This window comes from Dromiciops gliroides, chromosome 1 (genome assembly GCF_019393635.1).
Source record: "Dromiciops gliroides isolate mDroGli1 chromosome 1, mDroGli1.pri, whole genome shotgun sequence".
Taxonomy (NCBI): Eukaryota; Metazoa; Chordata; class Mammalia; order Microbiotheria; family Microbiotheriidae; genus Dromiciops; species Dromiciops gliroides.
The window spans coordinates 53980876-53994720 of record NC_057861.1 but is presented as its reverse complement, the minus strand read 5'-3'; the positions used below and the strand labels follow the sequence as shown (position 1 = coordinate 53994720).

Here is a 13845-nt window from a genome sequence, read left to right as displayed (position 1 = left end):
CACTTCCTATTCCTATCTGAATCTCTGTTGAGTTGAATATATATATATATATTTTTTTTTTCTTTTTTTTGTGAGGCAATTGGGGTTAAGTGACTTGCCCAGGGTCACACAGCTAGTAAGTGTTAAGTGTCTGAGGCCGGATTTGAACTCAGGTACTCCTGAATCCAGGGCCAGTGCTTATCCACTGCACCATCTAGCTGCTTGGAATATATTTTTATATCACACTATTTTTGCGTCTATATGTGTTTTGCCCTTTCTTCATCACTTTAGATGAAAGCAAAATTCAATTTATTTCTCTTCCCTTCCTCACTCCTTCCATGTTTGTACATAATTCTACTTGCACAACCCAATTATGTGGTAACAAATTCCCCTTTCTTTTCTCCTAGTTTCCCCTAATGTCTCTTTCCCTCTTCATTTTCCTTTTTCTTAAAGCATCTTCAAAACATAACAAATCTATTTATAGGTGTTCTGTCTTAATTGACTGCCTCTATGATCCCATGTGACATTAGGGTTATGAAAGAAACACCACCCTCATTAGAATGTAGACAGTGTATCCTTATAAAATTCCTTCTGATTGTTCATTTGTAGTTATATTTTTATTTTTCTCATATCCTACTTGTATTTCAAATTTTTATTTTTCTCATCTCAATTTGTATTTCAAAGTTTCTTCTCAATTCTAGTTTTCTCATCAGGAATGTTTGAAAGTGTTCTAATTTCATCCAAGATCCATTTTTCCCCTTGCAGTATTATACTCAATTATGACTGGTAATTTTTGGTTATAAACCTTTATCTTTTGCCTTTTGTCATACCTCATTCCATGTTCTCCATTCCTGTCTTGTGATAGTTGCTAAATCTTATGTGATCCAGATTATGGTTTGTTGATATTTGAATTTTTTTTCTGGGTGCCTGCAGTGTTTTTTCTCTTTTGAAGCTCTTGATTTTGGCAAAGACATTCCTTGGAGTTTTCATTTTAAGGCATGTTTTGGTAGTTGATTAGTGGATTCTTTTTCATGTTTTTTCTCATTACTTCTTGTTCTAATATGTTTAGACATTTTTTCTTTCTCTTTTCCATTTAATTTAATTTAATTTTCAGTTTCAGATTCTCTCTCTCCACCTATACTTTCTCTACTCATTAAGAATAAAGAAACATAAAATCAGGCAATTTTTCTTTAACGATTTCTTGAAATATGACCAAATAATCTTATGATTTTTAAGATATCTCTCAATCTGTTTTCTAGTTCATTTTTTTAATGACATAGTTTATATTTCTTCTGTTTTCTCATTCTTTGGCTTTGTTTTAAGAATTCTTGTTGTCCCCTAGAGGCATTAATTTCTATTTTTTCCTTTCTGATTTTTGGGGAGTTTGTTATAAGGGTAAGGTTTCATTCATCTTCTATTAAGGAGTTGACCCTAGTTACAAGTCTGTCTTCCATATCTCTCATATCTTTGAAAAATGTTTTTCATCAATTTCTTTAAAGAATTCTACTTGTTCTTGTAGGCATGCTGCTTTTTTTCTTTGAACCTTTCATTATAGTTGTTTATTTTTTTTTCCCAGGGCAGATGGGGTTAAGTGACATGCCCAGGGTCACACAGCTAGTGTCAAGTGTCTGAGTCTGGATTTGAACTCAGGTCCTCCTGAATCCAGGGCCAGTGCTCTATCCACTGCGCCACCTAGCTGCCCCCTATAGTTGTTTTTGAGTTATTCTCTTCTGCATTTGCATCTTGGTCATCCTTGGCACCATAAAATAATTTTATTACTGTTATTTTTTTTTTGTTTACTCATTTTTGTTGCTGAGGCTTCAGGAGTTGATTTCTATGTCTCCCCTATTCTGGGAATCAAATCAAATTAAAGATCCTTCCTTTCTTCAAGCCAGACTCTCCCTTTACTGGGGTTATGGTTTCAACTCACAGCTTTTCTTTCATTATAAACACCAACCTTTTCCTTCTTGCCTCTGATCAGCCTTGACTGAAGCTTGTTCCTTTTACATGAGGAGAGAGAAAGGAGAGGCCTTTTCCTTTTTTTGTGTGCTAATCGATAAGTCAAATAGCATTTAAAATTTTTTTCCATATAAACATTTTATTATTTTCCAGTTACATTTAGAGATAGTTTTCAGCATTTGTTTTTATAAGATTTCTAGTTTCAAATTTTTCTCCCTCCCTCCCCTCCCTCACCCCTCCCCAAGTAATCTGATGTAGGTTATATATGTACAATCACATTAAACATATTTCTGCATTAGTCATGTTATGAGAGAAGAATCAGAACAAAAAGGCAAAACCTCAAAAAAGAAAAACAACAACAACGAACAATAGAAATAGTATGGTTCAATCTGCATTTAGATTCCACAGTTGTTGTTTTTTCTGGATTTGGAGAGCATTTTCCATTATGAGTCCTTTGGAACTATCTTTGACCATGGTATTTCTGAGAAGAATCAGTTTTATCACAGTTGATCAACACATAATGTTGTTGATACTTTGTACAATGTTCTGGTTCTGTTCATCTCACTCATCATCAGTTCATGCAAGTCCTTCCAGGTTTCTCTGAAATCTGCCTGCTCATGGTTTCTTACAGCACAATAGTATTCCATTACATTCGTATACCACAACTTGTTCAGTCATTCCTCAGTTGATGGGCAACCCCTCAATTTCCAATTCCTTGCCACCACAAAAAGAAGAGCTATAAATATTTTTGTACATGTGGGCCCTTTTCCCTTTTTTATGATGAGAGGCCTTTTACTTAATCCTCAATTTAGTCTGAGGTTGCCCTTCTTTGGTAGAAGAGACCTTGCTGAGACCTTTTCTTTGAAGGGGAGGAGGAGAGAGAAAGGACTTTTAATTTTTATTTACCTCAGGGCCACAATCAACTAAAGACTCCCCTTCTTCCCCCCCGCCCCCCCGCCCTTTTTCCCCTCTAACAGCAATGGGAAACCTTTGCAGAGGCTATGTTTTTTTTTTTTTACACTAAGGTTTTTTTCCTTTTTCTTAAAGTAGTGCAGAAAGTCTTTCAGTTTTCTTTCTTTTCTTTTTTTGGCAGAGCAATGAGGGTTGCGTGATTTGTCAAGGGTCACACAGCTAGTAAGTGTCAAATGATGGCTGAGGTCACATTTAAATTCAGGTCCTCCTGAATCCAGGGTTGGTGCTTTATCCACTGTGCCACCTAACTGCCTTTTAGTTTTCTTTCTATCTTTCTTATTTTTGGGGGGGTTGTTTTTGTTTTTGTTTTGTTTTATTTTATTATTTTCCAGTTACATGTAGAGATAGCTTTCAGCATTCATTTACACAAGATTTCTAATTTCAAATTTTTTCTCCTTCCCTCCCCTCCCTCCCTCCCCCAGACAGCAGAAATCTGATATATATATATGCGCACACACACACACATATACAAACACACACATATCTATACATATATATGTACATACACATATACACATACATAACAACTTTAAACACATTTCTGAATCAGTCATGCTATAAGAGAAGAATCAGAGCAATAAGGAAAAACCTTAAAATAGAAAACAACAGCACCAAAAACAAAAGAAATATTATGGTTCAATCAGCATCCATATTCCATAGCTCTTTTTTTTTTCTTCTGGATTTGGAGAGCCTTTTCCATCATGAGTCCCCTGGAATTTTCATGTACCATTGTATTGGTGAGAAGAATCCAGTCTATCACAGTTGATCAACACATAATGTTGATGATACTGTGTATAATGTTCTTCTGGTTCTGTTCATCTTACTCATCATCAGTTCATGCAAGTCCTTCCAGGCTTTTCTGAACTTCTCCTGCTCATTGTTTCTCGCAGCACAATAGAATTTCATTACCTTCATATACCACAACTTGTTCACCCATTCCCCAACTGATGGGCAACCCCTCAATTTCCAATTCCTTGCCACTACAAAAAGAGCAGCTATAAATATTTTTGAAAATGTGGGTCCTTTTCCCTTTTCTATGATCTCCTTGGGAAAAAGACCCAAAAGTGGTATTGCTGGGTCAAAGGATATGCACAGCTTATCCCTTATTATGCCCTTTGGGCATAATTCCAGTTTTATTTCTTACAGCAGAGGCTGTCTTCCTCACTTGGAGCCTTTCACTTTCATTCCTTGGGAGATTTAGATATTTACTGCTCTTCTAAGGGATGAGTTGTTAATCAGATCGTTTAGTGGTGGTATAGAACTGATCTTTACTGTTTTCTTCTATTCCAACATCTTGGTTTCTTAAACAAGAAAGACATGCCTTTTCTAGAGGTAACGAGGTACTGCAGTTCATAGAGTTCTAGAATTGGAATCATAAAGACCTGATTTCAAATTCTGTCTCAGATACATGTTAGTTGTGTAATCTGCAGGATTGAAGTTGGGTTTGTTTGTTGTTTTCATCTGTAAGGTGGGGATAATAATAATACCTACTTTATAGAGTTGTTGTGGATCAAATGAGATCATATATGTAAAGCATTTTACAAACCAAAGGCTATATAAATGCTAGATATTTTTATTAAAGGGGAAAATCGTGTTGATTTTATTCCATTTCTCATCCCCCTTAATAATATTCCCCCCTGCCAATTACATGTAAAGGTAGTTTTTTTTGTGTGTGTGTGTGATTTTTTGTTTTGCTTTTTGGTGAGACAATTGGGGTTAAGTGATTTGCCCAGGATCACACAGCTAGTTCAGTGTCAAGTGTCTTGAGGCTAGATTTGAACTCAAGTCCTCCTGAATCCAGGGCCAGTGTTCTATCCACTGTGCCACCTACCTGTCCCTTGTAAAGGTAGTTTTTAACATTCATTTTCATAAGATTTTGAGTTCCAAATTTTTCTCCCTCCCTTCCTCCTCTCCCCCCTCCCTAAAACAGCAAGCAATCTGATATAGGTTATATATATATAATTATGTTAAATATATTTCCACATTAGTCATGTTGTGAAAGAAGAATCAGTACAAAAGAGAAAAACCATGAGGAAGAAAAAAACCCAAAGTGAATATAGTATGCTTTAATCTACATTCAGACCCCATAGTTCTTTCTCTGGATGTGGACAGCATTTTCCATCATGAGTCTTTTGGAACTGTCTTGGATCATTGTATTGTTGAGAAGAGCTAAGCCTAATATCATCACACAAAGTTGCTGTTACTGGGTGCAATGTTCTCCTTATTTTGCTCACTTCATTCAGCATCAGTTCATGTAAGTCTTTCCAGGTTTTTCTAAAAACATCCTGCTCACAATTTCTTATAGCACAATAGTATTCCATTACATTCATATATCATAACTTGTTCAGCCATTCCTCAATTGATGGGTATCCCCTTAATTTCCAATTTTTTGCCACCACAAAAGTGCTATAAATATCTTTGTATATGTGGGTCCTTTTCCTTTTTTATGATCTCTTTGGGATACAGACCTAGTAGTAGTATTGCTGGATCAAAGGGTATATACAGTTTTATAGCCCTTTGGGCAAAGTTCCAAATTGCTCTCCCCAATGGTTGGATCATTTCACATCTTCACTAACAATGCATTAATGTTCCAAATTTCCCACATCTCCAACATTTATCATTTTCCTTTTCTGTCATATTAGCAAATCTGATAGATCTGAGGTGGTCCCTCAGAGTTGTTTTCAATATGCATTTCTCTAATCAATAGTGATTGAGAACATTTTTTCATGTGACTATAGATAGCTTTAATTTCTTCATTTGAAAACTGCATATTCATATCCTTTTACCATTTGTTAATTGGGGAAGATTTGATTCCATTTCTCAGAGTAAGATGGAGAAAAGGAGTAGATGGGGAAATGGGAGGGTGGTAGGAGGAACATTCTGGGGTGACCTTAAGGCAAAAAATGTCCTGGGTGAAGATGTGGACCAATGGTCTCAGGGAGTTCAAATCCCAGTGGCTTAGGTCCTCCCAGGCATACTCTCTAGTATTTCAGTTTGGAAGTTAACATATAGTCTCAAACATCTCTCTCCTTCTTACCTCATCCTCCCAGTGACTAACAAAGTGCCTGGTACACAGACACTTAATAAATGGTTGTTGATTAATTGAACACAAGGAAGCTACAATGATATTGGTTGCCAGCTAGTCAGCCAGCATTTATTAAGCACCTACTATGTGTCAAGCCCTGTGCTAAGTGCTGGAAATATACAGAAAGACAAAAATCTATCATCTATCGCCTATCTATCTATCTATCTCTATCTATCTATCTATCTATCTATCTATCTATCTATCTATCTATCTATCTATCTATCTATCTATCTATCTATCTATCTATCTATCATCTATCTAAATTCTCAAGTAAAAGGAACAAATTTCTAACACTTTGAGCTGTCCAGCAATGGTATAGGATGTTTCCAGATAAGGAACTCATCAGTGGACAGGTAAAAGATATGACTCCATCAATACAAAAATAGAGGAGGCTTCTTGCACTTAGCAGAAAGTTAAAGCAGGAGATAGATGTCTAAGGTCCTTTTGATAGGTTCTCTGATTTAGGTTCAGAAAGCCTTTTGAGAAACTTTCTTTATTGCTTTGCCCACTATGTAAGGTTCAACCTTTTTTTGTTTGGAATTCAAGACCCTTTACCAATTCAGTTTCTTCATCTCTAAAATTGGGTGGGTGTGGACTAGATGACCTCAGATATATCTTTCAGCTCTAGAGCTATGATCTTATGACTTAGAAAGCTCCTTTTCATCTCTTCAATTCCTGTCCATCTTTAAAGCTCAACTTAAATGACCCTTCCTTCCCCCATCATCCCAGATAACCAGGTTCTCTGCCCCCTACCACCTTTGCAAATATTGTTCCATTGGATTCTCACAACGACTCTGGGAGGTAGGTCCTATTATTAAGCTCATTTTACAGATGAGGAAACTGAGGCAGCCAGCTAATGAACTCACATCTTTATGACAGCGGATAGGGCTTTATCCACTGGGCCACCTGCATGCCCTACGCCAGATAGCACGTGGTTTATATCTCTCTTATGTGCGGCTCTTGCAACACCAGGAAGTGGTGCTGTGTCCAATACTTCCCCACTCAGCAGGTGAGCTGCCCGCGGGCATGGACTCCATCTAAACTTTGTTTTCCCCAGCACTCACTGTGTACACAGTAGGACCTTATAAGTTATCTGAATGAATGAGTGAATGACTGATTCAAAGAAAATGAAAACATCTTTCATTCAAGTAGTTCCAACCAGGTTAATGGGTAGCAAGGCAACAAGGTGGGCCTGTAGTGGCTTGGAGTTCCAAGGTACGCGTGTCAAGGCTCCCAGAATTTTTCTCTCTTGCTCCCTTTGCAGTCACTCAAAGAAGGGCGGGCCCAAGGGCGGTGGGAGAAGAGCTGGAAGAGGCGTGGCCATTATTTCTAAGTAACCAATGAGACGTCTTGAAACCTCAGTGGGTGGTGGCCACGCGTAGTGGGGCGGGGCCGTGGAGGAGAATCCAAGGCGGGGCCTGAGCTTGTCAGAGAGTAGAGGGAAGGGCTCTCAGCGCAGAGAGGAAGAGCCAAGGACGTTCTGATTGGGCGGTCCAGGGGTCGCTAAGGAAACGTGGCGCGCGGCGGCTAGGGGACGGGGACGCCGGATTCGGCGTCCTTGGGAACCAGGCGGGTCCAATCTTGGGGAGAGGCGTGGCTAGGGGGAGGGGGCGGGGCCTACGGGAAAGGAAGGGAGGAGAACGGAGCGGCGAGAGCTGTCAGCTGACCGCGCCGCCATTTTGTCCGCCATTTGCAATCTGACTGGAGCGGGAGCGCTGAGAGAAGAAGCAAGCAGGCAGCAAGCCGGCGCCGGTCCCGCCGCGCCCGCTCCGTGCTGCCTCCACCTGGGATGTGACGGCCTCTGGCCCGGCCCCCTGCCCTTCCTCCCTCCCTTGTTTCGGAGCGCCCCCGGCGGCAGGCCCAGCTCGGCGACCCCCGCCCGTCAGCCCGCTCCCTCCGCCCCGGTCCCCCCAGCCCCAGCCACAGCCCCAGCCCTAGCCGCAGCCCCGGCCCCGGCCCCGGCCCGGCTCCGGCCGCAGCCGTTGCCGCCGCGATGGCGCTGAAGATGGTGAAGGGCAGCATCGACCGCATGTTCGACAAGAACCTGCAGGACCTCGTCCGCGGCATCCGGAACCATAAGGAGGACGAGGTGAGCCCAGCCCCGCGAGCCTGGCCGGGAGGCCCGGGGGCCAGAGGCTGCTCCCACGCCCCCAGTGGAACAGCCACGTCGGCTTCTGTCTGGCCGCCGCCTCTCTCCCGCGAGGCTCTGGCTGGCCTCCGCCCCCGTCGCTGGGCGCCTTCCTCGCGCCCGCCCCCCCATTCAAGGCCCTTCCGAAACCGGGTGTGTGTATGGGTCACCCCGGGTGCGCTGGTTGGGGATTCCCGACCTCCCCCATTGTATAATTCAGCGCTCCTCAATGTTCAGTACCTCTGATCGATGCAGTCAGTGCAAAGTGCATTTATTGAGCGCCTGCTGTATGCAGGGCGCTGCTCGGCAGTGTGTGCGGGGCTGTGCAATCCTTCCCGGCCCCTCTCTGCCCCTCCGAACCCCGCCCGCCCTTCCCCCAACGCCCTGAGGTCTTGGTTGGTTTCATTTATATCCTCAGGTCCGAGGAAAGAATCCAGGCGAGTCCTGAGCGGAGCCTCATTTGAGGTGGGAGGAGACGGGGAGCTTTTTGGAAGCTCTCCTGCCCCGTCTGCCCCCTCGAGTGACCCTTTCCGTGAGCGCTTTCCTGTCCATCTGCATGCAGGAGTTGTCCGCGGATGGAGAGTTATCCCCGTTAATTAAATCAAAGTTGAAATAAGGAAGAAGACGGGGCTTGCCGCAGTAGGGCCTTGATAATGGAAAAGTGGACACCAAACAAGCCGAATAGGGTGTTGGGAGGAAAAGAGTGCATGTGACTTTGGCCATCCCTAAACTGTGACCAAGAAGAGATGTATTTTAAAAGTGGCTTGCACGGGGAGTTAGGTGCTCAGTAAACATCTATGGAATGAATGAAAAAATGGCAACCTTAACACAGTTTCATTGAATGCACACACGTCATTCATTTCTTACCTTTTAAATTATTACTGAAGTCCTTAAAAGGCAAAATAGTTTTCCATTCTCTCGATCACTGGTGTAAATTTGAACATCTCAACATTCAGTCTGACAGTGCTGTTTGTTGTTTAACACTTCAGAAGACTCAGATATTATGGTCTTTTCACTTAAACATTTTGTTTGCCTCTGTTGTTTAATTCTCATTTATGAGACAGTTACAAGTCCTGTTACAAATGTTGAGAAACTGTTAGAATCCTGCTATTGTGGTTTTGGGGGAAAGGAACTAAGGATTAGTTTCTGTGGAGTTATTGTTTCTCAAGCACTGTTGTCTGAAATCCTACCACATTCTAAAAAAACTCACTGTTGACTACAGTTCATTTTCCTCTCCTTCCCCCAAATTACGTGGAGAAAAAGACTGGTAAGGAGTAGTCCGTATCTTTAATAGTTTACAAGATGTGCTTTGCTTTTTCTGATACCTGTCTAGCCTAAGGCTTCTTAGGGAAGGAAAAGATAAGTAACAGGTATTTAATTTCTTTTTTAAACATTTCTTTTAGGAATTATTGTTGCATGTATAATAGCGACAGATAAGGTGGAAGTTCCCTTGGAATATGTCACTTTGTTTCCATTTATCCATGCTTTTTCGTATTTTGATGTAATTTAGAAAAAAAATGGACAACTCAAACCAAACTGATTTGTTCTTGCAGTTTGGGTAGCCTCTATTTTAAATCAATGGCTGCGTCATTTGTTAAGGGACCAGCTACACAGTGGACTTTATAAGCACACTATCTTCTAACTTTGACTAAATTGAAGCTATGTGGTGGGGGAGCATCTCCACAGAACCCTTTAGGTGCAGCTTCCCTAACCAGCTTGCCAACACTTTCCATTGTAGGGCCCCACAGATAACTGTTAGTTGATTCCAGGAAACAAAACCAGTGTCAAGTATAGTTTGAGAGCTCTTCAGGAGAAGACATGTTGAATCCAGACTGAGCAGAGATCATCATAACCTCATGGAGGCCAGAGGGGGAGAGCCAGCTAGCTGAGAACAGAGGGAAACCTGCTTCAGATAGGATAGAATGTCGCTGAGCTGGAGAGGAGGAAAAACGTGATGGAGCACAGAGCAAACAGGCAAGCAGTAAATGCCATTGTTTTGTTGGTGCTCTTGGTACTCTTTACTACAGTTGCAGCAGTAAGGACTTCCAGGAACTCCTGTTTGTTTTGTCTGACATTGACAAGGGGAGTGCTTTAACAGTGTTCCATCCTATACTCCTCCAGCTTCTACAGCAGTGAAAGAACAGGTCACTTGGAACAGTATTGGCAGCATGGAGTTGGATAACTGGAGGGGATCTGTGGGAGCATTTTGTTCAAGTCGGGCATCTTATTCTCCTTCCTGCGCTCGTCCATCAATTAAAGCTATGGTTTTGGGACAGCTATTCTGTCTCTCATAAGTCTCTTCTCCAAAATATTAAATAAATAAATATTAAAATTGCTGAGTTTCACAAATTCTTGAGTTGTTATTATCCTCCCCATCATTAGTCTGTGTACTTTTTGAATTTTTCTAGCTATGTTGATTTTTTACATTAATATAACAAAAAGAGTAATGACTTCTTAGCCAAGAAATGTATGTTCTAGTATTTGTGACTTAATAATCATTACCCTTCCAGACTTAATAGTAGCATCATGTAATGGAGTTTTAGTTTCCAAGCAAACTTAATGGACAGTTAGGTATAGTGAAATTGTGAGTTGGGGTGCAGGACTGAGTAAAGAAGTAAAGCATACTTACTCATTGAGTGTACCTCTAGAACTTCAGGGTAAATGTCTTTTTTTCCAGTAATTTTCACTTATTTTTATTAGAAAAAATATGGTTTGGAAACCTCATTTTCTACTTTGAAATGTCTGAACTATTTAACTCTTGGTATTAATGAGGTCAGTGTTGTAGGTTAAATTTCTATATAAGACAATATAGCTTTGCATGGAGAAAAGCTCTTTTTGAAAATCAGCTCTCAATGGAGATGGGCAAGAAAGTGTGGCAAGTTCAACATGAGCCTAGGTTTTAAATTCCAAAAAATGTTTATTGAAAGCCTGTTCTGTTCAAGACCTTGGAACCTTCCATAACCAAGATAAGGAAAGTAACTTGAAACATATGTGATAGGTCAGCATTGTCAATTTTTTTTTAGCTGGAGGGAGAGTACATCATCTTTGAAAATTTGTGACAATTTGTTTAACCTTTGAAAGAGGCTTAAGCTGAGTGACTCAAACTAGTTTTGGCCATTTTTGCTTATAATTTAAAATTGGTTCAATGCTAGACCTGGAGTCAGGAAGATCTGAATTCATATCTTGCCTTGGACACTAGCTGTGCAACCCTGAGCATGTCACTTCTGTTTACTTATTTCTAAAATGGGGATAATCAAAGCACTTACCTGCCAGGATTATTAGGAAGATAAAAATGAGGTAGTATTTGTAAAGCACTTGGCAAATCTTACAGCACTGCGTAAAATGCAAGCTATTATTATCATTATTAAAAAACGATCTTAATTTATGGAAAAACTGCTACTGATATGTAGGTTCTCTCCATTTAATATGAATGGTTATTATTTTGTTTGGACTTAATGACAGAATCTCAGCTGGAAGATAATGTCTAGTGCTGGATGGACCCAAACTAAACAACCCCTCTATGACCCCTCTATCTTGTGGGTTTTCTAAAGACCTTTATAGTGAGGTTGGCCATTTCACTTTTGGATCGCTTTGTTAGGAATGTTTTCTTTTCATCTAACCTAAATATTCCTTTCTACAACTACTTCTCATTGCTCCTAGTTCTTTTCTCTGGGGAAAAGCAGAACAAGTTGATTTATCTTTCCACACGATAGCCCTTCAAATAAATACCTGAACATAACTATCCCGTTTTATCTTATGTCTTGATTTTCTCCAAGCTAAACACTTTCAGTTCCAGTAAAAGTGAAAATTGTTGAGTTTCAAAGATTCTTGAGTTGTTGTGTAACTAACTTCCCTACCATTAGGCTGTGTACTTTGGGAGTTTTTCTAGTCATGTAAATGCTTTTGAATTAATATAATGAAAAGAATAAATAAGAAACTTGTGTCCTAGTTCTGACTCAACCACTAACTAGGTAGGACTTTGGGCAGGTTATTCAACCTCTCTAATACTTTGTTTCTTCTGTCTTATGAACCCCCAAAATTACTCTTGAGTGGCCAATGCCAATGCTTTGTTTTAAATAGATTTTAATTCATATTTTGGTTTTTAGGTCGTGAACTAAGAACTGTCTAGTTGATTCCAACACTCTAATCTTTAGCTTTAATTAGTCTTCTGAGTTGAGCTTCTGTCATCTGTCATTGAAGGTACATTTTAAGTTCAGTACATGTGAAAATGTTTATTCACAGCCAGGCTCTTAAATTGCAGGAGATCCATGTGATTATTTCTTTTTTTTTTTTTTATGAGGCAATTGGGGTTAAGTGACTTGCCCAGGGTCACACAGCTAGTAAGTGTTAAGTGTCTGAGGTCAGATTTGAACTCAGGTACTCCTGACTCCAGGGCCGGTGCTTTATCCACTGCGCCACCTAGCTGCCCCATCATGTGATTATTTCTTAAAATAAGTTTTTATTGATGTATTTTTTAAAATATCACTACAGTTCCTCCCAATATCATTCCCATGATTACCTTTTCCCTCCCAGGAGTCATCCCATATAATTAATAGTGTTTTTTTTAAGACAGAAAAAGGAAGAGGGAAAAAAAATCAGCATAACTTTTCAGTATATCAGAGTCTGAACAATATGTTCAGTTTACAATCCTTATGGACCTCCCACTTCTGCAAAGGGGTGGAATAGAAGTTTCCTATCATATCTCTTCTGCTGAGCCATGCTTATTCTTTAGAATTTTGCAGCATCCACTTTTGGTTTTTGTGTGTGGTGGATTGTTCCATTTACATTGTTGTAGTCATTGTGTACATTGACTCTTCTTACTAAGCTCTGCATCAATTCATGTAGATTTTTTCCATATTTCTCTGTATTTGTCACATTTGTCGTTTCTTCACAGTAATATTCCATTACATTTATGTTCTGTTGCATTTAAAATTATATGTGGTCGCCTTATTTCTGTCCCAAGTTTGGGGAAAATTAGCTGGGGTTTCTAATATATTTGTTACTTATGAATTAGAAGCTTTAGCACCAGTTTGGGGGCATTAAGCATTTGTTAAAGCATACCAAGTATTAGTAAAGAGAGAACACGTGGCTCAGAAAGGTGGGAAAGCCTAGTGACAGGAGATAGAAGAGTGAGAGGAAGCACTGCCACCACCTCAACCCAAATCTATTATTTTCTCACAGTTCCATGGTTTGTTCAGCCATTCCTCATTTGATGGATGGAGCTGGGAGAAATATTTTTATGTATCCAAGTACTTTTTTCTTATCAGTGGCTTCCTTGTGGTATAAGCTTAGTAATGGAATTTCTGAGTAAAAGGATATGGACGTTTTAGTAATTGTATTTGCATAATTCCAAATTAAATTCCAAAATAGTTGTTCTGATTTGCAACTCCACCAACAATGCGCTAGTATACTTGTCTTCTCACAACCCCTTCAACATAGATTATTTCCATCTTTTGTCATCTTTGCAAATTTTCAAGGTGTGAGATGAAACCTCAGAGGAGTTTTGATTTGCATTTCTCTTTTTAGCAATTTGGAGTATTGTTCCCTGTAGATTGTCAATAGTTTACAATTCTTTTTTTGGGAGCTGTTTATTCGTATCTTTGACCAGTTATTTATTGGGGAGTATTCCCTTTGATAATTCAAATAAATTATTGATATACTTTCTCTTGAGATAACAGACACAATAATTACATAATAATATATAACAATAATAATAATTGAC

The 13845-nt window shown here is 39.8% G+C and overlaps 1 protein-coding gene across 2 annotated transcripts in view; it reads left to right on the top strand.

Annotated features, from left to right (window-relative positions):
• The first annotated feature begins 7661 nt into the window (after positions 1-7661).
• Positions 7662-13845, top strand: part of AP3D1 (adaptor related protein complex 3 subunit delta 1) — a 154844-nt gene continuing 148660 nt past the window's right edge. Inside the window, exon 1 of one of the 2 annotated variants that reach the window (XM_044003260.1) lies at positions 7662-8084. In XM_044003260.1, coding sequence (XP_043859195.1) covers positions 7989-8084 — 96 coding nt within the window. In that variant the 5' untranslated portion in view covers positions 7662-7988. The remainder of the gene's footprint in view (positions 8085-13845) is intronic. The other variant, XM_044003266.1, reaches the window with a different exon arrangement.